The 25,800-nt window shown below is 37.6% G+C and overlaps 1 protein-coding gene across 3 annotated transcripts in view; it reads left to right on the forward strand.

Annotated features, from left to right (window-relative positions):
- The window catches only part of PTN (pleiotrophin), a 65,335-nt gene that overhangs the window by 22,470 nt on the left and 17,065 nt on the right, over positions 1-25,800 (forward strand). For all 3 annotated transcript variants that reach the window (XM_042890374.1, XM_042890375.1, XM_042890376.1), the window contains exon 2: positions 25,509-25,618. In XM_042890374.1, coding sequence (XP_042746308.1) covers positions 25,510-25,618 — 109 coding nt within the window. In that variant the 5' untranslated portion in view covers position 25,509. The remainder of the gene's footprint in view (positions 1-25,508; positions 25,619-25,800) is intronic.

The following is a 25,800-nucleotide window of genomic DNA, read 5'->3' on the forward strand; positions in this document are numbered from 1 at the left end:
ATGAGAGGTAAAATGTAGCAGTGCAGGGGGATGTGGGTGCACAGTTTCTTTTCTAATAAGGAAGACACTGTCCTACTTTGGTAGATTCATCTGTCTACAGGCTCCGAAGTCGGAGGGGAGCTGCTGTCTTTTCTTTTTCTTTGTAATTATGGCATTTGATCAGTGATCTTTCCATTTCTTCTGGATAGCATTGTCTGTTGGAGAGTAGCTCAATGAATGAGTACTGTGAGCTATCCCAACAACAGCAGATGCAACATGTATACTGATCATTGAGCTGAACCCATTCTCTTCCCCCTGCTTAAGGGATTTGGCTTCGCTCCCCTCCTCCCCCCCCCCCCCCCCACATTTGTTCTTGCAGGTGAGATGTTTGTTTCATATAAACCTGCTCCAGCAGGACTTTGAGTTCTGTTAGTCCTCTCTGTTCTGTTTTAACTTGAAACAGAACATGCATGAAATGAAGACAATGAGAAGGAAACAGAGATTTGATTTAAGGTGGAATTTGATTTACGTACTCTGTTGTGCTTGGTACAGCTTCTCCACATACACTGTGCTTCGTGTGATGGTTCTGTACTTTCAGCCTTGGGGATCTTGACTGGTCTGCTCAATTTCTTTCTATTTTCATACCCACTTGTAAATATCTTCTTCCCCTCTCTGTAGCAAATCCATCTGTTAATGTTGACTCTCCAGTACCAGCAGTAATCACAGTGCTGACCTTGTTAATCTGTGTGTTATCTGAGGCGTGGGAGTACACTGCCTTGCAGCAGCCATAATAAGTTTTATTGGGTAATGCACAAGCAGTTTCCTTTCTTCTGTTGAACCATTTTGCAAAAGTTGAAATGCAGACATACAGCACTGCATAAGCTGTAGTAATTATACTTTCCACTTAAAGTTGTCATGGTTTGGCCTGATTTCCATGACAGGGGATTGATGGGACCCGCGAATACAGTCCCTGGAAAAGGGAGGGGAGAGGAAAAAGGCAGGGAGGCAAGACCAGATGAGGAAAAGAGTGGAATGAACCAAAGGAAAACCTCAGTTTACTAAATACAGTAGTGCAGTGTGAGATAATAGAGTATGATACACTATGATTGAAATTGAAACTGCTAACTCAAATAAAATGTGAAAGAGAGAGAGAGAGTTTCTGAAACTGAAGCCCTTACTATAGTGCTGTAGATGAGGTGGCCAGGGAGCTAAAAGAGAGCAGTCTCCTGACTCCCAGTTCATTTGATCTTTTCCTCCAAATGGAAAATGGAAGTGGAAAAATGAAGTCTTCTAGGAGTTGTAGCTCATTCTTCTTTTATGAGACCAGGAGATTAAAACTCATGAAATACACTGATAATTCACAGAACTGCAGCATTAACTCTTTAACTGTCAGTGTGCTGTGTGATGTTATGATGTGGAATACTGGAGAAAAACCATGTAACCATGACTATTGTATCCTGTTGACATAACAACACCTGGACTGAAGGAGAGCTTGGAAAATTTGAAGAGAGGATTGTTTCAGTTAAATCAGGAGTTTTAGATCCTATTGAAACTGTAGCATGTGTGGTAGGTGGCTGTTCAGAATTCATACCTGTGGCTATGACCGAAGGTTGTATGTATGAACCTTAAACAACAAAATTTTGTTAAACAGTTTATGAACTAATGAGGCCTTCCTGCAAGATTGTCTGCTTCTGCGAATTTGGAGGGATTTAGGAGAGCTCTAAAAAAGTGTTGGTATATCCCTTCCCTCTTTCCCCACATTCATAAGTACTCTTATTCCCATGTTTCCAGTTAAAGAGAGTGGATGATAGCATATCTGAAGTGGCCCATAATATTCAACGTGTATTTTTTTTTTGACACCGATGACTAGGAGATTTTTAATTCACAGGACTTTTACCTTCCTGTCCAGTAGGATTTTGGCTGTAAAACTTGCTCACATTCTTGTGGATGCAACACAACACTGGGGATGTTCCATGGTTAGTAGATGCAAAACCCTACCCCAAACTTACTGTATTCAGTGAGGTCTGTTGAGTGTCCAGCCTTGTACAAAACTAAGCTTGCTTGTGGTGTGGAACCTAAACAAAACTGTGGGTCTCTTTCCAACTGAGCGTAGTGCTTTTGACTGAGCACTGACAAAGGCTGTCCAGAGATGTTGTGGAGTCTCCTTCTCTGAGATCTTCAAAAATCTCGTGGACGTGGGCCTGCACACCCTTCTCCAGGTGTCCCTCCTTGAGCAGCGGTTGGGCCAGGTGACTTTCAGAGGGCCCTTCCAACCTCATCAGTTCTGTAGTTTCTGTACATTCCACTTTTGTGACTCTTCAGGCTTTTACCCTATCTCTATCCTTCTGTTGGTCAATTTGCATGCTGTGGATTAACAGTTTGTGCTGCTATAAGTGAGGAGAAATACATGAATTATGTTGCATTTAAAGAAGAGAAAAACAATACTAAAATAGCTTTTTACTTGGAAGAACTACGGGTAGTAACACTGCCATTTCCGTTACTGGTCTGACATAATGCCCCAGCTGACATCTATATGAAGAACTGTAACTGGAGGGACAATGTCCTTAGTCTTTAAAGGAGACCTTATTGTGGTATAACATAACCTAGAAATGCAAGAAGATTAGTTGTAGGCATTCTGTATGGCTTCCTTGGCCATGGATAGATGAAGACAAAGGCTAGCTTTGGTGGAAAGCGGGCTGAATCAGAAATGTGTTTGCTTTGGAGGAAGGCCTGAGTCTCCAGTATATGCAGAAGAACAGTTGAATGTTTTGCACTGCCTGAGCAGTGAGCAGTGGTCCTGACTGCATGAAATGTTCAAATATGGCTTTTCTGAAACCCATGGGGATGACTTGCTGCCAGCAGAACTGGTAGGAGTGTTCTTGGAACAGGCTGATGTCAGCTGGGTACTGGAATAGTTGCACTCTCCTTCCTGCCCCCAGTCTTCAGCCTTTGTCACCAAGAGGTCTGCTCTTTCTTTCTAAGGTTATTTCTGGGTCAGTAAAGAGGGAGATATAATCCTTGAGCCTTGTGAGGTAGTTTGCTTAATCATCTGAGCTTGTTCTGGCAGAAAGCTGCTTACAGCAAGCCTGTCTTGTGGCAGGGAGAGAAAGGGGTCAGGAAATGATGTAGAAGAGCCTGAATCATAGATCTGGAAATAAGTGCTGAAAATCTCACACTTCTGACGTAGAACTTGCATTGTTAAATCCCTCATCAATGACTGACTTATGTGAACGTTTGTATGAGGTGGAATCGCGTTACTCTGATCTTCTAGCAGTCGGAAATCTACATCTACCTGTAACTATTTTCAATTAAATTCTTAGGATTTAGTAGTCAGATTTATCAATTTCCGCTTTTCCATCCTTTGAAATCTTACAGGATATCTTTCTTTAAGAATAAGTCACAGCATAATTAAGCGACCATCATTTGGATGGAGAAAAGAATCTTCGGGATGTATTTTTTAGTCATTTCCTTTGCTGAATTTCTTAAGATGGTAGTATACTGAAACTAGTTGCCTGCCTTCAGATTTTTTGAGAAACTGCCTCAGGCCCTCTGTCTTCAACAGAGTTGGCTGAGCTGAACTGAGCTTCATGTCGAGGGACTTTCTTTATCAGCCTTTTTGGGGTACTTTTTGTACCAGCCTTTAACCTATGAAGACTCTCCTCAATGCACAGCCTGCTTGTTGCTCCTCCTAGCCCACTCCATTCCTGATCCTCATCATCTTCCAAGTGCTCTCTCATCCCATCTGTTTCAGGCTTTTGCCATCTGTGGCACAGTCTTCTAGCCTGAAAAGTGTCAGAGTCTGTTTCTTGGGTGACAGCGCTGGGACTGATTTTTTTCTCAGTTCTGTGTGTCTAACATAGTGACAGCTTTTGTTCCATTCCTGTCAGCTTCTGCAGAATATTTCACATAACATGTCTACATGTATATGCAACGTTCTTAAAAACAGGCCCTTACCCCACCTTGGGAACTTCTAAGCTGCTAGAGAGAGCTGTAGTTCTGTGTTTTCTGCACAGTTTGGGGTGGTTTACTTCCTTGAGTTTGCTGTAACACAGGCCATGTGTTGCACTGGACCAAGACCCTATTGCTCTTCCTTTGTTGCAGATGTAATTGTGCAAATATCAGCGTGAAGTGAACAAAAGAACAAGGCAGTAGGTGTGTGAAAACAGGGTGCTGATGCTGTATGCATGCTCATCTCCTTCACATTCTACACATGGATAGTGTTCTGTGCCATCTACATGCTTGCTTTTTTCCTACTTAGAACTTTTGAATAGAAGTACCATTACTGCAAGTGAAGTGTGTGGGCTGAGACTTCACCTTTTATCTTCAGGACTGAATATCTCAGGTGATGAGCCTGAAGAACAAAAAAAGTCTAAAATGATTGGTGGACAAGAGATACAGACAAATTTGAATCCAAGTCCATATCAAACACTCATTTTATTCACTGTGTGAGTGGAAAATGAAATTTTCACTTTTTGTGGGAAAAAAAAACGGAAAAAAACGCTTGGAAAACCAGTCCTGATGTGCTAGTGAGGATGTACTGCTGATCTCTGTGCATCAGAGCATCTCAGTAACCAGCAATGCTGCTCAAGGGATCTAGGAAGAGAATCGGACTAGTGCTCTATCAAAGCACTAATTTGCTCATCACTTTTGGCTGATGTGATTAGCAGTCAAGGCTAATTACCTTCAGGAATGCTCCCTCTTGCCTCCCTGGACCCATACATGAAAAAGCTGGTGTTATGATCCTTGGTGATATAAGCTGCTCTTTCTTCCTTCTGTCAAAGGTGAAGATATGAATACTAATGAAATGGACATAGAGGAATGCTTCAAGATCAACTATTCTTTCTTCAGCTTTTCTTCTCTCTATTTTTGCATTACATATATTTCTACAATGGTAGAAATATTCTGAAAAGCAATCCTATGAATTTAGAAGCATTATGTAAACCATAGGTGTGCCCTTGTGAGAGCACTTTTTTATTTTTTTGGTGGAGATAAGTGAAAGTAACTGACGGACATGTGCATTGAGTTTATTTCCTTGCAAGCATGGTACAGCAGCCTAAGCAGGGGGTGGCGAAGAAGGCAGTTAATTGAAGTGGTCTGGAACTTTAAGCAAGTCTGAATTTAATTCTGCCTTCCTGCATGCATGCCTGCCAGCCATTCTTTATTGGAGAGGGAGGCAATCTTATCTCAAAGCTAAACTTCTTTATTTTTCTTGACAAAAAGTAGAAACAAAAAAGAGCCAACAGGTTTCAGTATAAATCTATTGCAGACTGTACAGAAGGTGGATTCAGCCCTGTTGAGCTAATGTTTAGGAGTGGAATCAGTAGTTGCTAAGATTGATGTACTGGGAGAGTTAGGAACATATGCCTTAATCCATAAAAGTCTAGGCTCAATGGAAGCTTGCATGCTGAAGATTGTGTGGTTACAGTAATACAAAAATGTAACAAGATGAATCAGCTTATAATAAACTATGATGCCAGTCATTTTCCAATATTCAAGATAAAGCTGAGCTATATTTATACTTAGCTATATTTAAATTGCACTGCAATCTGAGACGTTATCATCTGGGCACTGTGTAGAGGTACAAAAGATCCATGCACTGTGAATTTAGGTATCTCACATAGCTTAAAATCCACATAGCTTTATATCCAAGCACATGCCTGGTTAACCCTATCAGTACAGCATGTTACAAAAAAATAATAATAAAAAAAAAAATCATGGGATCTCAACCCTTGTTCATTAAATGCAGCAAGTTCACTTAGTGTTAGTATAGTACATTCTAAAGCATGCAGTTTTACAGAAGTGAACACACACACCTGTAGTTGCATGTGAGAGAAAAGTTCCAAATATGCGTCCATTGATTGTGCATGTGTGGTGTTGTTTTCTTTTTGTTTGGTTGTTTATTTATTTATTTATTGTGTGTGCGTGTTCTTTTTCTTCCAAGTTTTGCAGTAGAGCTAGGAAAGAGATGTGTACATCTTGTATTTCAGGCTTTGTTAGTAATGCATCTTTCAGCTCATTTTTTTTCTTGATTTATAAAAACCATAATTTTCAGAAAGTTTATGCAATGGAAACTTATTCTTTACACTTTCATCAACTTTGCTGTTTCACTTTGCAGATTTCTTTGAGTCATGATGCCAAGAAATCTGAATGAATATAAATCAGTCAGAAGCATTTTCTGTTTGAGCTTCTGTTTGTACTGCTTCATTCACACCGTATTGCAGATTAAACTTGAATTTGATCCTCATAGGAATTTTCTCAGATAGGGACTTAAGGAAAGACTCAGGAAAGCCTATTTCAGATACATATTCTTTGAAATCCATGTAAGACTTTCTCTTTTCTTCTTGTTGGCAATAATTTCCAAATCCAATAATACAGTATGGCTATAAGGAGATCTTTTTTACTTCCTCCCCTTCACTGTTTGCTGCATTTAACTTGAAAGGAGGCTGAATGTTGCCAGAGTCCTCCCACTCCTATCCTGGCCTCCAGGGGCTCATTGCAAACTGCATTGGAATGTGCCAAGACCTTTGGGACACCCACGCCCGAGAAGGAAAAGTGGAATCAGCAGTTTGGTACCCATCTTGCCTTGACTTTCTGGCATTACTACTGAGAATTATCAGGGGTATACTGTCACTGTTTTATGTGACAGTAGTCACATGGAGATATTTTCCAGTCCAAATTTAAATCTGAGGCATTGTCATCACTAAGCATTTTCCAATTTGAAAAACCAAACAGGTAGCATTGTAGAAAATATGCAGTAATTATTATTATTATTATTAATTATGTTGTATAGCGTGCCTGAAGTTCAATAATAATATAGCTGCAAGAAAAATCTGTCTTTTCAATTTACATTTAAAATTGCAATTTTTTTTTTCTTATTTTTTTCTTTTTTCTTTTTTGTTCCATTTGAATGGTTGGGTGTTACAACTTAGAGCAGGGAATGCACTTTTGTGTTACTCTGGGAGAATTTTGTATGTTCCCTGGCAACAATGATTGCTCTGCTAAACCATTTGTATTGTGACCTGTTCCCTTAATGGTAAGACTCAGAGATCATCTGCATCACTGGCTTTAGTGTCTGCTAATAGCACGAATGATTGATTGTTGTGGAGCTACTGCATGACTAGTTTTTTGCCATCTCTACAACAACATCCATTTTGTTGCTTTGTATGTTGTTCGGTCACTTATTCAAGGTGGGTGAAAAATATTAATGGATCCTTTTATCCTTTTGATTACACAAGTATGTGTAACTAAGTGCAGCACAAGTCTGAACAATTGAACTGATGATGTAAATGTCTATTTTAATGGTGGTTTGTAAGGCTACTTTGACATAGAGGTAAACTATATCGAAGAATTGGCTTCTGGATTACCTAAACCCTTTTACCACTTTTTTTTTTTTTTTTTACTAAGTATCTTGTGTCTGTCAGCCTTCTATCTATATAATATTCTTGACATTTTCATGTCTGAGTGCTTTCAGCTATAGTAACACAGACCTTTTATTACACTTCAGTATCCCGGTTTTCACAGTTTGCAAGCAACACCTGCAAGATTATAAAGTCTTCTTGACTATTGTTGCTAAGTTCCAATAAGAGATCAAGCAGCACAGGGTCAGTTTCCATCCCCTCTGCCCCTTGCCCTCATTGCATTTGGCTGAGATTAATAATTAGCTGTAATATGAGAGAAAACAAATCATGGCATTTATTTTTAGGATGATGCCTCCCACAGAGAACTACAGAGTACCTTGTAGAGAGAGGCAGACTAGAGAGGGCTTTTTAGAATACAGAGATTCTCCTCAAGAAACAAAGCAAGAAAATATATTTGCAAATTTAATTGCTTATTGTTGTTCTTGCTATCATTATTTGTTACTGTTTTCACTGTTACTGTTGTGTGTTATTATTATTAAGAACACCACCCATAGAGAAGAGTGAGTACTCCTACAGAAACAAATGTGGAAGAAATGCATGACATATCTGGAAACCTGAGAAAACTTGGCATGTAAACAGCTGTTTGTTGTTAGGAAGAGAAAAATTACAGCGTGAGTTTTTGGTAAAAAAGAGAAAATGGATGAAATGTTAAAATGAGGCTGGAAGTGAGGAATACGGAAGCAATGGTGGGAAAAGTGATGTTGAAAGGAACCCATTAAAGGACAGTCTAAGAAGAGCAAGGGTAGAACGTGGATTGGAAATTGATATAAATAGAAAAGAGCTTTCTGTTTCTTTTTTCTTCCCTCCTTTTCTTTTTTTTTTTTTCTTTCTTTTTTTTTTTTTTTTTTTTTTTTTCTCCTTTGCTAGCTCTATTTCCCATATATTTGTCTGAATTAGCAGATGTCCTGATTCTCTGGATTTGGTCCCATTATACACAGCCTCAAGCCACAGGATGCAAAACACCCTGCTGAGTCTTTTACAAGATCAGCAAGAATAATAGATGAAAGAGTTCAGAATGGGATTTGTTGTCTTTATCTAAATCACATGGTTATAAGTAACCCATTACAGGCAGCTGTGTTTAGAGTTGTATGTAGCTATAGGTATACCTGCATGTGTGGATGTGAATTTGAGTAGTTACACCAAATCTCAACAAGCCAGGAAAGAGTCAGTAAATGATAGATGCTGAACGCATGAACAGCCAAAAAGCTTTGCCTTACATGATAATGTTGTGTCCAGTTTGCTTTTCCTTTTACTTGTCATGCTCATCACATATCAGACCACATGGAGGTCTGCATTCATAAGTATGAAGAGATTACAAATACACTTGACTTTTCATCAAGACATACCAGAAAAAGGAGTTGGTGACAGTGGACTTTAGTCTAGCAGGAATGTTGTGTTTTTGAGAGAACTCAATTGAATACATAAAGATGTTTGTGCAAATGTGAATCAGTCTTGTAGGTATCAAAACTTTGCCCCAGCTTTAACCAAAGTTCACTTTAAATTTAGTCTTTGCCCATTTAGACTTCATGAATCTAATTGTCCTGGTCAGTATTTGGACTCTGGGGAATGTATAACAGTCTGTGATTGTTGCTGGACCAGTCAAGGACTGGCTGAGTCAACACCAGTATCTGAAGCAATGCTTGACCTATAAAAAAAGAAAGGTTTGTGATTAAGTATCAACTACTCCACTCCATGTCCTGTGGCAGGTTAGTATCCCATGACAATTAGTACAGAACTTGTTTAAAAAATCATCCTTTATATCTCAACAAGAGGCACAAGTAGGCAGCTTAAAATCCAGTAGAGGGCAATGCTGTATTGCACCTATATGCATATTGCAAATGAGTCTACCTTGAGGACCTTCGAATTATTTTCTCTAGTGAAAAATCATGCATTTAATTTAAGATAGATTATACTAGCCTTATGGTCGAGTCTTTTTTTTTTTTTATTTTTATTAATTTAATCAAGTTCTGAAGTAACGATGGGAAAATCTCTCCCATTGGTAGTAGTTGTATTGCTAATACAAGGCTGTATGAATTGCGTTAGTTGTTTGAGCTGCCCAGAAAAAAGAAACAATGATACCTTGTCGTAACTTTGAACAAAAACTATGAACGGCTAATTTCCCCTGTTTTTTCTTTTCTTTTTTGTGCACCTCTCACCTCTTCTACAACTCCATATATGGCTATTACTTCTTCAGCTACTGCAGATTTATTATGGCTGCCTTCTCCTCCCCAGTTATTTCTTGCATATTCACAAAACAAGAAGAGAAATGACGTAACTCGATGGTTAAGTCATCACACTCTTGGGAGGCTCATTAAAATAACTCCCATTTACAGAAATTGTAAAGATCGTGCACATCATGATACTTTTCTGTCTACTAAATATCTGCAAAAAAAAAAAAATGAAACAAAATGCCTATGGGAAGAGACATTTAGAGTTTCAAATATATTAATCTCTCCAAACCCTCATGAAGCATTTCAAACTCAACAGAGATCTTTTAAGGTTTGGTGCTCTGTTTTACCTTTAGACAGTTTTTAGACTGTGACTCTGATCCTGCTTGAGGAAACTGTGCTCTTTGTGTCTCCACTCTGATTTGTGTATATTTCTCATGTATCTGATGAACCCAGAGTCTGACTCTTCAGGAGCTCTTTGTTCTGATTGGGCTCCCTGGACCCAGACAGGAGTTCATGAACCTGGTTTTGCACATGCACAACAGCTTCCCCTTGTTACAACCTCAGCAGTTCATGGTAGTAATGCAATACCTGAGCCACTGCTTTTTACTAGACTGTTCTCCTGATTCCTGAATAAATCAATAAGCATAAAAAGTTCCAGCTGGATTTACAGGAAGAGACAAAACAAACAAACAAACAAAAAAACTCTTAAAGAAACGCTGGAGTAGAAGCACCTTTTTTGGGAAACCTTGTGTGCTTTGTTCTCCCAGGCTGGACAATACTCATTAACATCCTGCAAAGTGACTAGCAGTAGCAAAAGATTTCATTTTAGAAGTCTGAAATATATATACATTTTTATCACACTTTTTTTGGTCTTTCTCCTGACTGTACTTTCAGAACAAATCATCAGTGACTTCCATACCTTACAAGTCAGTTTGCTTTAGCAGATCAGCCTTGCTTACTAGAATGCAGGGCAGATTCCTCATTTTCTGAGGTTTTATCTGGTTATAACTGCAAAGAGCAAAGGAGAGGAGTGGAGTGGGTGAGAATTTGTTACACTGATGTTTGTTTCTGGACACAAAGGATGGCATGGTATTATATATTGGAAAGCAAGCAAAATACAATGTAAAACTTTGCAAATTCCATCAATTTATGATACCTTTTTTTTTTTTTTTTTTTTTTTTTTTTTGCTTTTAAACGTTGAGTTCCAGAGTTCACTGTAACTATAGTAGAATTCAAGTTAGACAAAGGGAATTGAGCAGCCAGATGCAATCCCTGCTGTTTCTGAGGTTTACATGCTACTATTTAATGATGGTATTGCATTTTCAGATCTGTATCCTGTAGCTAATGAAAGGAATGCAACTGATCTCATTTATATGGTTCCAGTCTTTGGTGTAAAAGTGCTTTTTATATTGGCATAGCAGAAATGTTACAGGCCAAGTGGATGTGAGGCTGAATAGAGCTATTTTGATTCCTCTATGCTGTTTTGTCAACTAGAAAACTGAGGACAACTGTTGCCAACCTGTTAATAGATTTTATTGGAACTGTGTCTTTATGAGAGACTATTTACCAGAGAGCGTAGTGATAGGACAAAAGTGAGCAGTTACAAACTAAAAGAGGACAGATTTATCTTAGCTATAATGAGGGAATTCTTTACTCAGAGGGTGATGAGACGCTGGAAATAGGAGAAGTTGTGCATGCCCCATTCCTGGGGGCATTCTAGGCCAGCTTGGATAGGGCCTTTGGCAACCTGGTCTAGTCCAAAACCTCATGGCAGGGGGTTTGGAATGAAACAATCTTTACTGTCTCTTCCAGTTCAAACCATTTTAAGATCCTATTCCTGCCCCGCACAGCACAGCTCTGTCTATGCAGCATAAATTCCTCCTAGGACCAGCACATTGACACAATTAACAATTTTTATACTTCAATTATAAAGTATAAGAAATCAAGAAAAAAAATAAATATTAAGGGGTTTATGGCAGCAGGGCACATGAAAGATGTAGCTTTTTCAGCAACAGAGCCAACAGTTTGGGATTCAGAACTAATTCCTGGACAAACTTTTCCCTAATTGATCCGTGCAGCAGTGCAGTTAACTTTGGTTGCTTAAAATCCCAAGCCTGGAGTCATTCACCTTGCTGTCTTTGCATGTGGTTGGTGCTCCTGGCGCTACTTAGCGCTGCTCTTGGGGGAGACGGATCTGCTGCCCACCCCGGAGTGGGAGCTGTCCCAGGTGCTGGCTTTACACCCAGAGCACTGGCGTGTGAGCTCCCGCTGACCAGCCTGAGCTTTCTGTACTTTCTTCCCCAAATTCTAAGTGATAAAAGCAGATTTCACTTTCTTATCCATCTCTAGTGTAAATATGTGGAGGTGCATAGTGGCAAAAGACTGCTGCCACATTCACTTTCCAAAGCCTTACACTTGTTTATAAAACAAGCCTCACAATACGGCTTTTCTTAAGTCTTCAGGAGTGCAAATATAACTTGCAGGAAGCGAAATTCCATTGTCTCTGCTCTGTAGCAAAGTGTTTTAATTTTTTTTTTAAGGACATTTGGACTTGGTCTCTGGATCCCAAGTCCCAGCTGAGAAAGAATTCAAATGACTGAGGCCTAAACCCCTGATAATGGGGGTTTATTAAGGAAACACTAACAGAGCTGAACTGGAGTGAACTGAATGGCCAAACTGAAATAATGGAATGCTTGTGGCAACCAGAAAATGATTGCTTATTGGCATAATCCCAAGATAAACTTCTGCCAAGAGCATGCAGTCTTTCCTGGCCAAGTTCTTCGTATGGAGAAATACAGTACTGAATTTCTGCACGTAATACCAGTGCAAAAGAATGGGAGGAGAAGAAGTAGCAGTTTGCATGAGGAAGGGAAAAAGTGTACATTCAAAACGATGTAAACAGTGTGATAGCTAGAGCTCCACTGATCAGTAATGATCTTTAAAGTGATGACTTGTGTTTAAAATTTAGAATCATGCTCTGGAATGCAGGTTTTAACCTATGGGACTCCCCTCTCACTTGAATCTCTACCCCTCAGAGCAGCATGCAGGGAAATAAAAAATTTGGAACTCTGTTCCTGTCTTCATGAGCAATTTCTTTCACACATGATAAAAGAGGACTGTCTTGCAGCTCTGAGACACATTCTCAATGAAGTCTTTCAAATCACACTCAACCAGTGTTCTATTTTCTGAGAAATACAGTTATGAGCTGCAACTATGTTTCAGTACAGATTTAGTAAAAAAAAAATATTGACTAACTGCTACTCACACAAGAAAGGAGAGTGTAGTGAAGGTGCTCCTTACTGTACCCCGTTATTATACAGAAGACTTTTGGACAATACATTTAGAAAGGGAGCTATGATTCTTATCCCCTCTGCTCAACTGGAAACTCTTTTTCCCCAGCCAAAATATGTCTTATCTGAATGCAGCAAATACCATCCTACAGTGGAAGTAGTCTCTCCACATCTAATGTAAAATCTGATCATGTAGTATAAAATACTTAGTCACTAGGGCATAACAACCCTTCCTTCTAGGAAAATTCCTTTGAGGCCATTAGAAACTTCTGTATTGTGAGACAAGTAGAGTGTCCGCATGGGAGACTGAGATACTCACCTCAGAAATAGTTGAGCTGTTTTAGGAATCTTTTGAGGAGTAGGAAACAGTAATCAAAACTTCTGCTATCAGTCACAGACAGAATCTAAAGCTAAATCTTCCAAGCTTTATTTATTTATTTTTCTTTGAAATCAACGTAAAGCTCAACAGAAGGCATAACCTCAAATGATTTTTTTTTTCTTTTCACTTCTGACAGTGGATTATCACTCAGTTTGTGTAACTAAATGATTTTTCAAGGCCCCAAGGGGGTGGTTCTCAAATAGATTTTCGATGGATGCTGTGATATAAATCCAAAGCCAATTTGAGCCTAATTTGGAGAGAAGAGGGAAAGGATTTTGTCTGGAAACAACCAACCAGAAGGTCAACAGCAAATCTGTGCTGTTCTCAACCCGCATATTTTTTTTCCTCCCACTTATTTGCATTTAAGTATGTGGCATAGATATAACTTTTTAAAAAACATTGTCTTATTTATATGATAATAAGAACTATTTGAACCAAAGCAGCTTTCCAGCAGTACTTCAGCCTCCTCCAGGGCTGTAGACTCCTTTCCAAGTTTAAAAATGCCAACTTCATTCTACTTGTTTTCCTGGCATCTACTGTGCTTGTTCTGCGATGCTGTGATAATACAGTATGTCACAAGTACAATTTTCTCCACATGTCTTCATAGAACTTGGATTTTATTTAAAATAATAAATAAATTAATAAGTAGCCATTGTGGTTTGGAAAGACAACTCTGAAGAAAGCTGGTTTTAGAAGAACATAGCTTCTCTTAAGGACTTGCACCTTCCAGTGGTTGAATGATGTTTTCAAGTTCAGAAAACTGATGATGATGATGATGATGATTATTATTCCTGTTTAAAATGTGAGTTTTTCAGTGGACTTAAGAGAGCTTTGTGACCTGAGGCAGCTGTAATGTTAGTGGCTTATAAGAAGATTCTCTTCAGAATGGATATTTAGGGATCAAGGAGTGAAGGGAAGGGAATGCATTACCTGGGATTAGAAAAAATGAGACTTGAAAGGATAATCAAAAGAGCAGGTAGAAGTGGTGAATGTAACCATACAAAAGGGTGTCTGATGGTAATATTTTTAATCAAGTGGGTTTTCCTTATGTTTTTTTTACCAATGCTTTGCAACTGATTAATGACAGAGAAAATCTATCAGTCATGAAAATCCTTTCATCTCACCTCCATCACTCTCACATCAGCCAGATGAAAACAGATACTGAAAAAGCTGATTAATTCTGCAGCCAGTTATTTTGGTGGGAGTATACAGTTCTGCACTGACTTCCAAAATGGAAGATTTTAAGGAGTGTACAAAAGTCCCCAACAGTCTAAAAGACTAAGAGGTTGCTCTAAAGTTTCATTTCTCATGGAAGGTACACTATAAGTCTGTCTTCTACCATCTGCATGTAATGGTATATCCATAATATATTTTAACATATGTATCTCCATATAGCTATATATGTAAGCAATAAAGACTATTTCCCTGAATCTGACTGGAAAGAGAGGAAAAAAATGTCCTCAACCTAACAGTCATCTCAAGCAAAGCAAAATTCAAATACACTCAAGTATTTGACAATATGTAAGTACCTTTGGAGAATCGTAACTGTCAAAGACAAAGGGTATCTTACAGCTTTCCTGCAACAACACATTGAGGCAGTGGAGCTGTTCAGTACTGCTGCCATTCTCCTCTGCATGGGGAGGCCTGGTCACCCTGCTGGAACTGCAGAGAGACAAAATCCAGAGGACAAGAGCAAACTGCAGCTGATGCTGGGTAATAAAATAATTCCTCCTTTACTTAATTGCTTTCATTATAGGATTATTGGTATTATTTGAAAGAAGAAAGTGTTATTATCCTTATTTCATAGACAGAGAAGTGAGGGCAGTAACAGATGCTGTAATTTGCTTATTGCCATCAAGCTGAAAATACTCTCATTGGGGTAGAAGGAGAAAAAGAAAATGAGGATACAGTGGAAACATCAATCTGGCTTGTATGGTGCAGATATTTCTTAAGAAATTCATATTATAGTTCTCAAATTGTGATATATTCATAAATAATGGTGTGACCTCTGGGACTATGATAACATTAGTATGTATCTGCACCCCATTTTTCTTCTCTCATAATAGAAGTAATTGTCTTTGGACCTAATTACAAAAATAGTTATATTCATTGTTCACTCCTGTTTTTTTCTGCCTATGATATCCATGGGGTACTGTTACAAATACTGCTGTTAAGAAAATTAAGCCTCCTAAGTTTATTCTGTTTCAATAAGTAGATTTAGAATAGTGAAGAAAACTTGTCCAGACAGAGGCAGTGAAAGACTCTTCTCTGTCATATCTTTGTCAAATGGATGGAAATATGCTATCCCTTTCTCTAATATTTTCAGAAGATACTCAAATATATCTTTGGTAGGTAAAAACACATTAGCTGTCCAAGTAGGTGTTAATTGTCTTACAGCAAAAGATTCTGTATTACATTTTTTTCCCTCTTTTCTGATCCTGGAGCAGTGGCAATCTAGGCACTTTTGTGAGAGGTACTGCAAAACTGTGAGAAATACCTTCTGTGTCTTAACAGTCTGAGGAAACCAGAAGAGCACTAGCTGAAGCAAATAAACTAGCTGATGGGTGAAAAGGCAGGCAGGAAGAATAACTGTAATAAGAACTTGCTTTTTTCCAGATAGACATTTTGTCCTTCTGCCATTATCAAGTTTCTGCATTTGTTGCACACTGGAGAATCCATGAATCAGGAGTTGAAAGAGAGTATAGGATTTACTGATAGATGAGACTGGGTCAACTTGTGACTACAACACATGGTTTCTTCAGGAGAAATGATTGGATAAAGATGATGCACAGGGGAGTTGATTCAGAAGCTTGGCCTTCCTCTACTGAGCCAAAAAGTAGTTTTAGAGAATGTATGTGGGTCTTCTCTGGTCTTCCCTGTGTGTTGTCTCATCAAATCCAGGATAGTTCAATCTCATATCTAGTCTTGGAAAAAATGAAAATGTAAAGAAATTTGGTGTGATTTCATAGAGAATGACAAAGAAATTGTGAGTACTGTGATAGAATAAAAAAAGAATCGCAGTAACAGAAGTGACTTAAAAGAGGCCTTTCAGTTAGAATCCAGGAATGTAGTCTTATGAACTGAAATTTCAGTAGTGTTTTGTTGTTTTAAACCACTCAGCTAGAGCTGTGGGAGGGGAAAGATGATAAGACAGTTGCAGAAGTCAGTGTTAGTTATCGCTTGAGAGCCCGGACTCATTCAGACCCACCATGAGCAAACCAGAAGAGGTAAATACGTACATTGTGGATGAGAGTATAAAAAGGTCAAGGAAAGAAGGAGAAAATTGCTACCTACAGTGAAGTTCATTTAGTCTTTCATTGCAGCTTCTAAGAGGGAAGGCCAGTTCTAGACAAATGAACTCTATTCACTAGTTTGGGACATATAAATATCCACTGCCCTTTTACAGTTAATAAATGTAGTATTTACCTTGACAGGACAGCATGGTTTTTGCACACTTACATTGGTAATTTCTTAACATCATCTTATGATACTGAAAATACTTCTTTTTTTCAATAATTTTATTATTATTATTTCATGAAAACAAGCACACTCTCTAGGCTTTCTGGAAATGAAACTGCTCCTGTAAAAACTCCTGTTGGAAATTTGAAGAGAAAGAAACAAAATTTTTGGAAAGTTGTAGGCATCCCTCCTTTATTTTCATTTCTTGAGCCTTTTAACCAACATACTTCCTTTTGTTTTTGTTTAACACTATATCTTTTCTTATTATACTTTGCCTCTCAGGAAGAAATTATTTATTGCCATTGTATTTGTGTTCACTGCTGCTTGAGTGCAAAACTTTCACAAAAAAAAAAAAAAAAGAAAAAAAAAAAAGAAGACATCTTCTATGGCAATTGAATCCATCTTCTTGATCAGATATGGGTTACAGTGTCCTGGGCTGGTGATATTTTGTTTAAAACTTGCAATGCAGGAATGGCATTGCTCTTGATGCTCTCTGGCAGAAAGGGCTGGATAACCATAAGCTCAGGTGCAGGTTCAGATTTCTAGGTCTGATGTTGTGTTACAGAAGCATTTGGAGATTCTGTCTATTAGAACCAGTAGGATCTTTGATTGAACTTGTATAACATTATATTTTTATGGTAGGGAATATAGTTTATTAATAAGTTCATAAGAACAAAAATAAATTTATTATAATTTGTAAAAACACTTTCCAAAACTTGTTGTCTTATCTCATTGAAATTGATGTTCTCCCATGAAACATCTCAATTCTGACAAAACATTTTCACTGGAAAAAAAGTTCAGCCTGTATTATTTTGCCAAATTCTTTTCCTGAGTATTGAATTGTTCTAAATTATGGTCTGCATTAAAACACAGAATTCCCAGGGATATCCATTATCAGTTTGAACTATTAATTTATGTTCAGGGAAATAGAAATATGAAATATCCACAGAGTGTGTTTGTCCTAGCCTGATGCAAGAGACAAGCATGCAATCATCTATGCAAATATCAACGGCTAGGGGGACTGTTATCCACAAGTTAACTAATTACTTTTGCGCATTTAATTGAACAAAGCTAGATGGGGCATGCTAATTTATCATTGTTTTCAACTTTTTCTTTGTTTACATTTTAATTGTTTTCTTCCATCACGCTGCTTTTAGTTCCCTGCTCATTTTTATAGCGTTGACATATTCCCCACTGTATTTAATGCTCCTTTTTTTTTTTTTTTTTTTTGAGTGTGTGTGTGAGCGTGTGTGTCCTGTAATGATGTCTACTATGCTGGAAAGAGAACATAAAGTTGATTACATATTGAAACATTTAGTCCCCATACTGCACACTTCAAGTTTTGAAGTGAAATGTTTGATTTAGTCTTATCATCAGGGTCATGCTATGATTATTTTTTCATTTTTAGGAAAACTCTTTGATTGTGGCTTGTTATTATGGCTGCCCTGTCTTGTAGCTGAGGGTAAATATTAATTAAAAAAAAATAAAATTAACCAAATACAATTTTAGTTTTTGTAAATTTTTCTGCTTCTCCCTGTCTGATTCCTATTATTTTTTTATTCACTACTATACTGCTTGAACAAGTTGCTACTTCATAGCTGCTTCCAGTACTGGCTCTCCTTTGAAACAATTGATCTTTCCTACCTTCTGCTGTTTAGCAGCTTCCCCCTTCCTCACAGAGGGGAGAGCAGTGCTGGAAGCACCTCCATCTTGACTGGCCCTTCTCTTCATCTTGGTAATGAAGAGGAGAGGAAGAAGAAAAGCTGAGAAATGCCTGTTAGCTGAAACTTTGTTAGTGCACATACTGAGACTACTGGCCACTTCTATTTGGTATTTCTGGTACTGGTCCCAAAATATCATGATTATTCTAATAGGTTTTCTTTAATAAGATCATTCTAAAACACAACCATGGTTAGAAATGAGAAGGCTTGCAAACAGCAGAGATAGTGCAATTTGATAGACCATTCAGTTCATGTAATTACAAGTACTTCTTTCTTCTCCAAAGTTGGCTTTTATTTAAATATAAAATATATATCTGTTTGAACTCTACACAACATTTCTTAGATCCATGAAGGTGCAACCAAATGAAGAAGAGCAGCAAGTTGGCTCAAGTCTTCTGCCACAAGGAAGGCCTCTGAATTTTTACCCTTGTGGAAGAATACAGAGAAATTTGTCCAATTTCCATGTCCACTTTCCATGTCCACTTATGTTTCCTATTCAGAAAGGAAACATAAAGTTAACAAAGATATTACATCAGTTAAAGAAAGTGCAATACAGTGACAGGATAGCCACAACAAGCAAATAAACAATTCTATTGATAACTGCGGTAGTCACAGTAGATGTGTAAAGAAAAGCTAGTACCTGAAAGACGTTGGAATGAGAACAATGAGAAATACTGGATTAAAGTAGCCTGCACAATTAATAAGAGAAAATCTAAGGAACTGTAGTATGTGCAAATATCACTATTTTATTAAAGGCTGGTAGGCTGTTATGCAAAGGGTTGAAGTTCATGATTCAGACCTACTTTGGAGGAGTGGAAAAATGTCTACGATTTTATGTCAGCACAAAGATGGATGTGGATTTAGCTAGCTTTTTTTTTTTAGTTTAGTTTAGTGTTATGCATGAGAAAAATAAAATAGCATTAAATATTTTCATTATAGAAGATAACTATAATTCTCATTATAGAAAGGTTTTCTTTCTAAATGTAGAGGGCAAATGGTGCTAATAATAATAGGGGCTAAGCATTTGTGGATTTCTTCACTGGTTACCATAGAACTATTGAAACTTGATGACCTTAAAGATCATCCTGAAAAATAACCATTAGTGTCAAGTGTTAACAAGATCATTTAGTTTATATAAAATAGGGTCATAAACTTTACAAGTATGATTAAGATTTTCAATTTTAAAAGTCATTTTTAAGAAATGTGAGTTGTGTTGACCCAAAGAAAATTTTTTAATGAAAAATGAAGGAGAAAAATGCAATGAGAGAGTAATTCCAAACCTATATGTTAATCAGCCCCATAAGTGCTATCTGGAGCATAAATGGAATTTTAAATTACATTTTTCTTGCTCAAGAAAGTACGGTTTTGGAAATCGAGAAGTTGCAGTCCAGTGAGAATCAACAAAAATCAAGCTGACTTAAATATAAATGAAAATATAAGAAAATTATATTTTTTTATAGTGTTGCAAATAAAGACAATGGAGGAAATATGTGCAGGAGTGTGTGAGGGGAAGGAGATCACTGGGGTTTACAGTTCATAAAGGTCTGTTTCCAAAGGTGTGTGTTTACCTCAATTTTCTATATGGAAGATCACTAGGATGTAGGGGCATGTGCTGTGTGATGAATGAGAAAGAGACCTGGGGAAGCAGGAGTCTCTGCTGCTGCTAGAGATGTCAAACTCCTAAGAAATGAGTGCTTTCAACTTCTTTTTAACAGTGAAACTGTATTTGCATCTCAGATTACTGCAAAAATGACACTTGACATTCTGAGTTCATTAAGAAGGTTTGTTAAAACATGCACCAAATATTTCTTGCTGTTGAACAATTGGAGCAGAGCAAATGTAATATTTACATTTAGGAAAGGGAAAGGAAATAGATTCAGGTAACTACCCTCAGGGGACTGCAAAATAGAACACATTTGAATATGAAATTAATTTAAGAAATGGAGGTAAACATTAAGTTTCATTAAACACAGCATGTGTTTACAGAAGGGAGACTGTTTCCCTTCTAGCTCACTTATCTGATTTTCTAGATATGACTAATCTGGGATTAATCAAACTGTGATTTATTAAAGTATTTATTGTAGGACTTGATGAAAAATTATTAATTCAATCAGAAAAAAAAGGATTCTATTGTTTTTCCTGATGTTATGCTGATTCACCTACACCTCCTCTGAGCTCTAAGGTCAGTGGTTTTGTTATAATGTTGATAATGGGGATGCCATAGTGGTTTGTCAGCGTCTGGAGTACATGATGTCCATGTCCATGCTGATAGTTTCTTTTTCCACACTTTAGGATCAACTAGGAGTCAATTTTAATGCTTGCTGACTGCTTTTGTACCTTTCTGTTTCTTCATTGGTCTACAGTTCCTGGTTACATATGGATTTACCATATACACAGTCCTTTTTGCATATATTATAAACTATTTATTTGTTATCTTTCTTACCCCTGCTTTCATCCAGCTCTATGTCTGCATTTCATTATCTGACCATTGGTGTTTTTTGTTGTTGCTGTGCCTTCAGGCTGGTGTCTCCCATGCATGTACTTAACACTATATTCTATCTCCTATTCTCAAAACCTTTCCCAAGACACTAGTTTTGTATTTTTCTATAGTGAGTTATTATAATAGATAAATCATAAAACTTGGGTGGCTCCACACAAAGATAAACAAAAGTAAATCAAATTAGCCATAGCCAGATGGTCAATTAGAAAAATTGCTGCTGCAGCAAAACTAAATGTGACAAATATGTAGACAGGTCTAAGAAAACTCAGACAGAGCAGGGCTGAGTCTTAAGCCATGCAAACTCACTATAGAGGCCACGCTCTGTCATAAGAAATGGCAAGACGTAAAGCGTTGCAGTGCATGCAGTGTTTTAGATTAACCGCGTTGTCAACATAGGTGATGTTTGGCATACTTCACTGGAAAAGCTGGAAGATATGGATGGGTTAAATCATGTGACAAAATTTGGAAATTACACTCGTATATACTAAGAATAAAAGACTTGTTTGTAAAAGCTGGGACCTTGCCAGTCGCTTTGGGAAGAACAGATGAAGCGAAGGGATTTTGAGTAATAGTTATTAACAGGAAGAAAGCCACCTGCAAAAGGCATATGTGATCCTAGAATATGCTGCATATGTTAACTTTGTTAGGGTTAAGAAAAATAAGCATTGCTGCTCACTGGCGGAACTTCATCTGAAATTGCCTATTTTGTTCTGGATGGTCTTGTTGAAAAGACGGCTTGTTTCTATTGGAGCAGGAAAGGAAAGACAGTTGTTACTGTAAAATTAGATCAGGAGGCAGTGAGGGATTTGGAATGGAGGCTGATGCTCAACTCAGGTCTTTTTAAACTGTAGATATAGTGTGATTTCTGTTTAGCTCTCACAGGTGCTCAGCATAGATATTTTGACCCGCCTCCACCCTTTTTCTGATTTTTCCTTTATTTTTTTTTTCTGCCAAGCAGAGGTTGATTGAGAAATCAACTGTAAGACTGAAGTAATTCCTGTGCCTCAATGTTGTTGGGAGAAGCCATTTGCTACAGGGCATCTCAGCTGGGCTTCAGTTCTCACCTCATTACACACCTCATGTTTTCCTAACATTTTCTGTTTCAGTGTTTAATTTTCATTAACCATTTCTCTCTTTTCTGTTACTGTTTTGGTGCTCTTTTCATGGCTTTAGTGGTGTCATTTCTTATTTACTCTCTTTTTCTGATCTTGTTCCAACTCATCATTTAAACTGTTTAGAACTCTCTCTACCTTTACTCTCCCTGTTCTGCAGCTCTTTCCACACCAAATGTCTCATTTCTTACTTTCTCTTGTAATTTTTTCCTCTTCTTATTGCTTGTATATATCAGTACCATTTGCTTATATTCTGCTTTTTATTCTGTTTAGAGCCTGTCATATAGATTTCTAGAAGTACTTTCCCTTCATGGCACCTAATCTGTAATTTCCACTGCTATAAATGGAAGTTTCATTATAATAATCAAAACATCGAAAATGAGTCCACTTGCTAGTAACATTTAAATTGAAGGTTGAACTGGAAATATTAACACAATCTAATGGAAAAGGAAAAGCTTGACACCTTATGAAGAAGAAGCTATTTTTAGTGGAACATGTTGTTTTCAAAAACAAGTCCAGATTGACAGTTTTTTTCTCCTCATCCTTTCAATGACCAAGTGAAATACTTGCAAGAAAAATGGAGGATTCATCTTGAACAATTATTGACAAGTGGGATTTTCTTTCTTTCTGAAAAAATACTTAATATTTAATAGGTACTATATATAGGTTATAGGAGATACTTTCATATATATATATATATAATATATATATATAATTTCATGAGTGTATGTGCCCTTGCTGATCTATCATGTATAATACAATGATGTAATTTGCTGTAGTCTCACATATTACATCAGATTCAGTGTGTTTGTGAGGTGTGAAACGAGGCATGATTCTGTTCAACACAGTTTTCCACTTGCTTATAATTAATAGCAAAGGCACTTTAGGAAACAGGTTGTCTCTCTCTGCCAGAGGGATACACATATCTGTGGGTTCAGTGTTTCCTTAGACAACTTGGCAAGGATTTCAATTGCAGAGGAACCTGGAGTCTTTGACAAATATGCTACATTGGGGCTTCACAGGGTTTTGTTTATAAGGCTTTGGAGTTTTTTGGACTCCACAAACTAGGTATTTTTCCTTCCAGTTTTGTGGAAAATAATACAGATGAAATTTGAACTTAAGTCTCAGTCAACTTGATATAAGGCATCTTCCCTATGGACAGACATTTACAACTCTTGCTGTTTCTGGCAGCTCATGAAGTTGTGCATTACCATTTCCCACTGCTGGCAGCAGTGATGTAGGAGGAAGCTCTTTGCCACCTTAGCACGTGCCTCTGGCATGTAGTGGCATCTTGTGCTACAAAGCTCCTATGCAGCCTTACTTCATCAAGGACTATTTGTCCTTCGCTATGTGTGTCCACATGAGCTGATAATACTCCAACTAGGGATTTAGTTATTTGGAGGAGAGGAAGTGAGAAATTGTAGTGGAAATGGGATGAGAGGTGAGATGCAGCGCTGCTGATGGTGAGGTTTCTCTGAGGGGTAGTGCCTGAAGGGAGAAAGTTGAAGTCTTAACAATATTGTGAGTATGTTTTAGTTATGAAGGAAAAGTTTGTGTGGTAAGGCAAATTAAAAGGCAGATTATTTATTTATTTATTTATTGCATATTTTACTTACTCATTTATTTATTCTTTTTTTTTTTTTTTTTTTTTTTTTAAATATGAAATTCTCTACATGGAAAAAAAATAGCAAAAGAAAGAAAAACTACACAGTAAAGCTCACACAGGATCAGTATGTGTCCAGGCTCTGTTTGAGTTCCCTGGTCATTTCTTTGACCTGCTGTTTTCTGAAGCAACCTAAACTGGTGCTAACAACAGCTACTTCAGGCATCTGAATGCCAGTTATCTTGCAGTTTTCATATGAACTTTAGTTAACTAAAACAATTACATTTTCTCATTTGGCTTCTAGCGTGATATTAAAGCTCTGTACTTAAAAATAAAGTCCTTGTGCTGTGGATTCTATTCCAGTTATTCATGTCAATTACAGTTATGTTGCTTTTGAACAAGATTTTTGCCAGCAGGGAATACTGAGAAGTACCAAATTAAATTTCCGATGCATTTTGTCTTTAGTTCATGGTGAGAATTATTACATAAATTTGCTATGCTTAGCAGAAGGAACTCATATTTCCTCTGAAATGTCTATGGCATCAGATTAGTTTTCAAAGCCATCGTAATGGCACTGCTGATGCCTCCTCCTAGACTGTGGCATAGCACAGGCCTTGATTTGAAAAAAAGAAGGTGGAGAAACACTCCATTCAACCTACTTTTATTCTGCCGTCTTGGAACCCTATTGCCTACTAGAGGGATGTCTTTGGGAAAAGGAAAGAATGATGTTTTCACATATAGAGCTGTTACAGCCATGCTTTTAGGTAATGTTCTTTAGTATGAGAGTGGTGAGGTGCTGGAACAGGCTGCCCAGAGAGGCTGCGGATGCCCCATCCCTAGAGGTGTTCAAGGCCAAATGGGCAGCCTGGCCTAGTATTAAATGGGGAGGTTGGTGGCCCTACCTGTGGAGATTCATGATCCTTGAGGTCCTTTCCAACCCATTCCATTCTGTGATTCTGTGGTTCTATGTAAAATGATACCAAAATGTGCTAATGCAAATTACAACAAAGTGAGAAGGAAGAATGCATGTAAACTATTTATGTCATCCAGTTCTAAATGACTTTTGGTGACTGGCTAATAACTGATGCTTCACCACTAAACAAACAATATTAATTTGTTTTTATATTGGAATATACGTTTCCTAAATCCAGTTTTTGGGTTCATTAGCATGCTATGAATAGTGTCTGTGTATTCAAGTCCTACTTCTGTGCCCATTTCTGCATTTCAGGTTAACGGCTATTATAAAGAGACACTAACTGTAGGGGTCCTACCCCTGTGCCCATTTTGCATTTCAGGTTAACTGCTATTAAAAAGAGACACTAACTGTAGGGGAAGGAAATGATAGGTAGCAACATAGCAATGGCAATTAAAATAATGCATCATATTTACCTATACATGTTGTTTTCATGAATAAAGCTCTTTTCAGATGTTGAGTAAGCCTAATAAGAACTTGAACTTTTGCAAGGTAGACAGTGTTGGATTCCCTACTTTGTATTAGTTGATAAAATGTAACACAAAACATATTCTATGTGAAATTGTACACAATAAATCACAGCCAGCTGTCAGGAAAGATAGGAGAAGTTTCAGGCCCATCACGAGTCTTGATTCTCTGACAGAGAGCAATAATTACTGACTATTCTGTGATAAAACTCATCCATAGCATGAGTGACATTGATCAGGGATTTAGTACAGGGACTGGAAAATAAAAGTTAAAAATCTTTGTATTCTCTTTGTAAGGAGCTAATTGTGTTTGACTTGCATGTGTCTTCTGTCCCTGAAGCTGAGCTTCCTAAAAAAGCTGTAGCTGCCATTTTGATGGGATCCCACCTTTTCCAATCTAACCAAGTGTATTTTCCTTTATCTCATTTTTCCCCAGAATGCTACAGCAACAACAGCAACGTCGAATGTTCACGGCTGCTCTCCTGGCACTTGTCTTCATTCTGGCAGCAGTGAGTACCACTGAGGCTGGAAAAAAAGAGAAACCAGGTAAGGTCTAGTGTAATACAGGGTTAATCCGTGAGGCAGATTGCATGTGTGGGACAATACAAAATGCTTTTGGTTTTTTTTTTTTGAAATTCAAGGCATTCATTAACCTTTTGACATGCATGATAGGTATTTGTTGCAGTGACATTTTTTCCTGTGCTCAGTAGGAAAACAGAAATTTGTTT

The sequence above is a fragment of the Lagopus leucura genome, unplaced genomic scaffold (genome assembly GCF_019238085.1).
Source record: "Lagopus leucura isolate 7727_CA_CO unplaced genomic scaffold, USGS_WTPT01 Super-Scaffold_100159, whole genome shotgun sequence".
Lineage (NCBI taxonomy): Eukaryota > Metazoa > Chordata > Aves > Galliformes > Phasianidae > Lagopus > Lagopus leucura.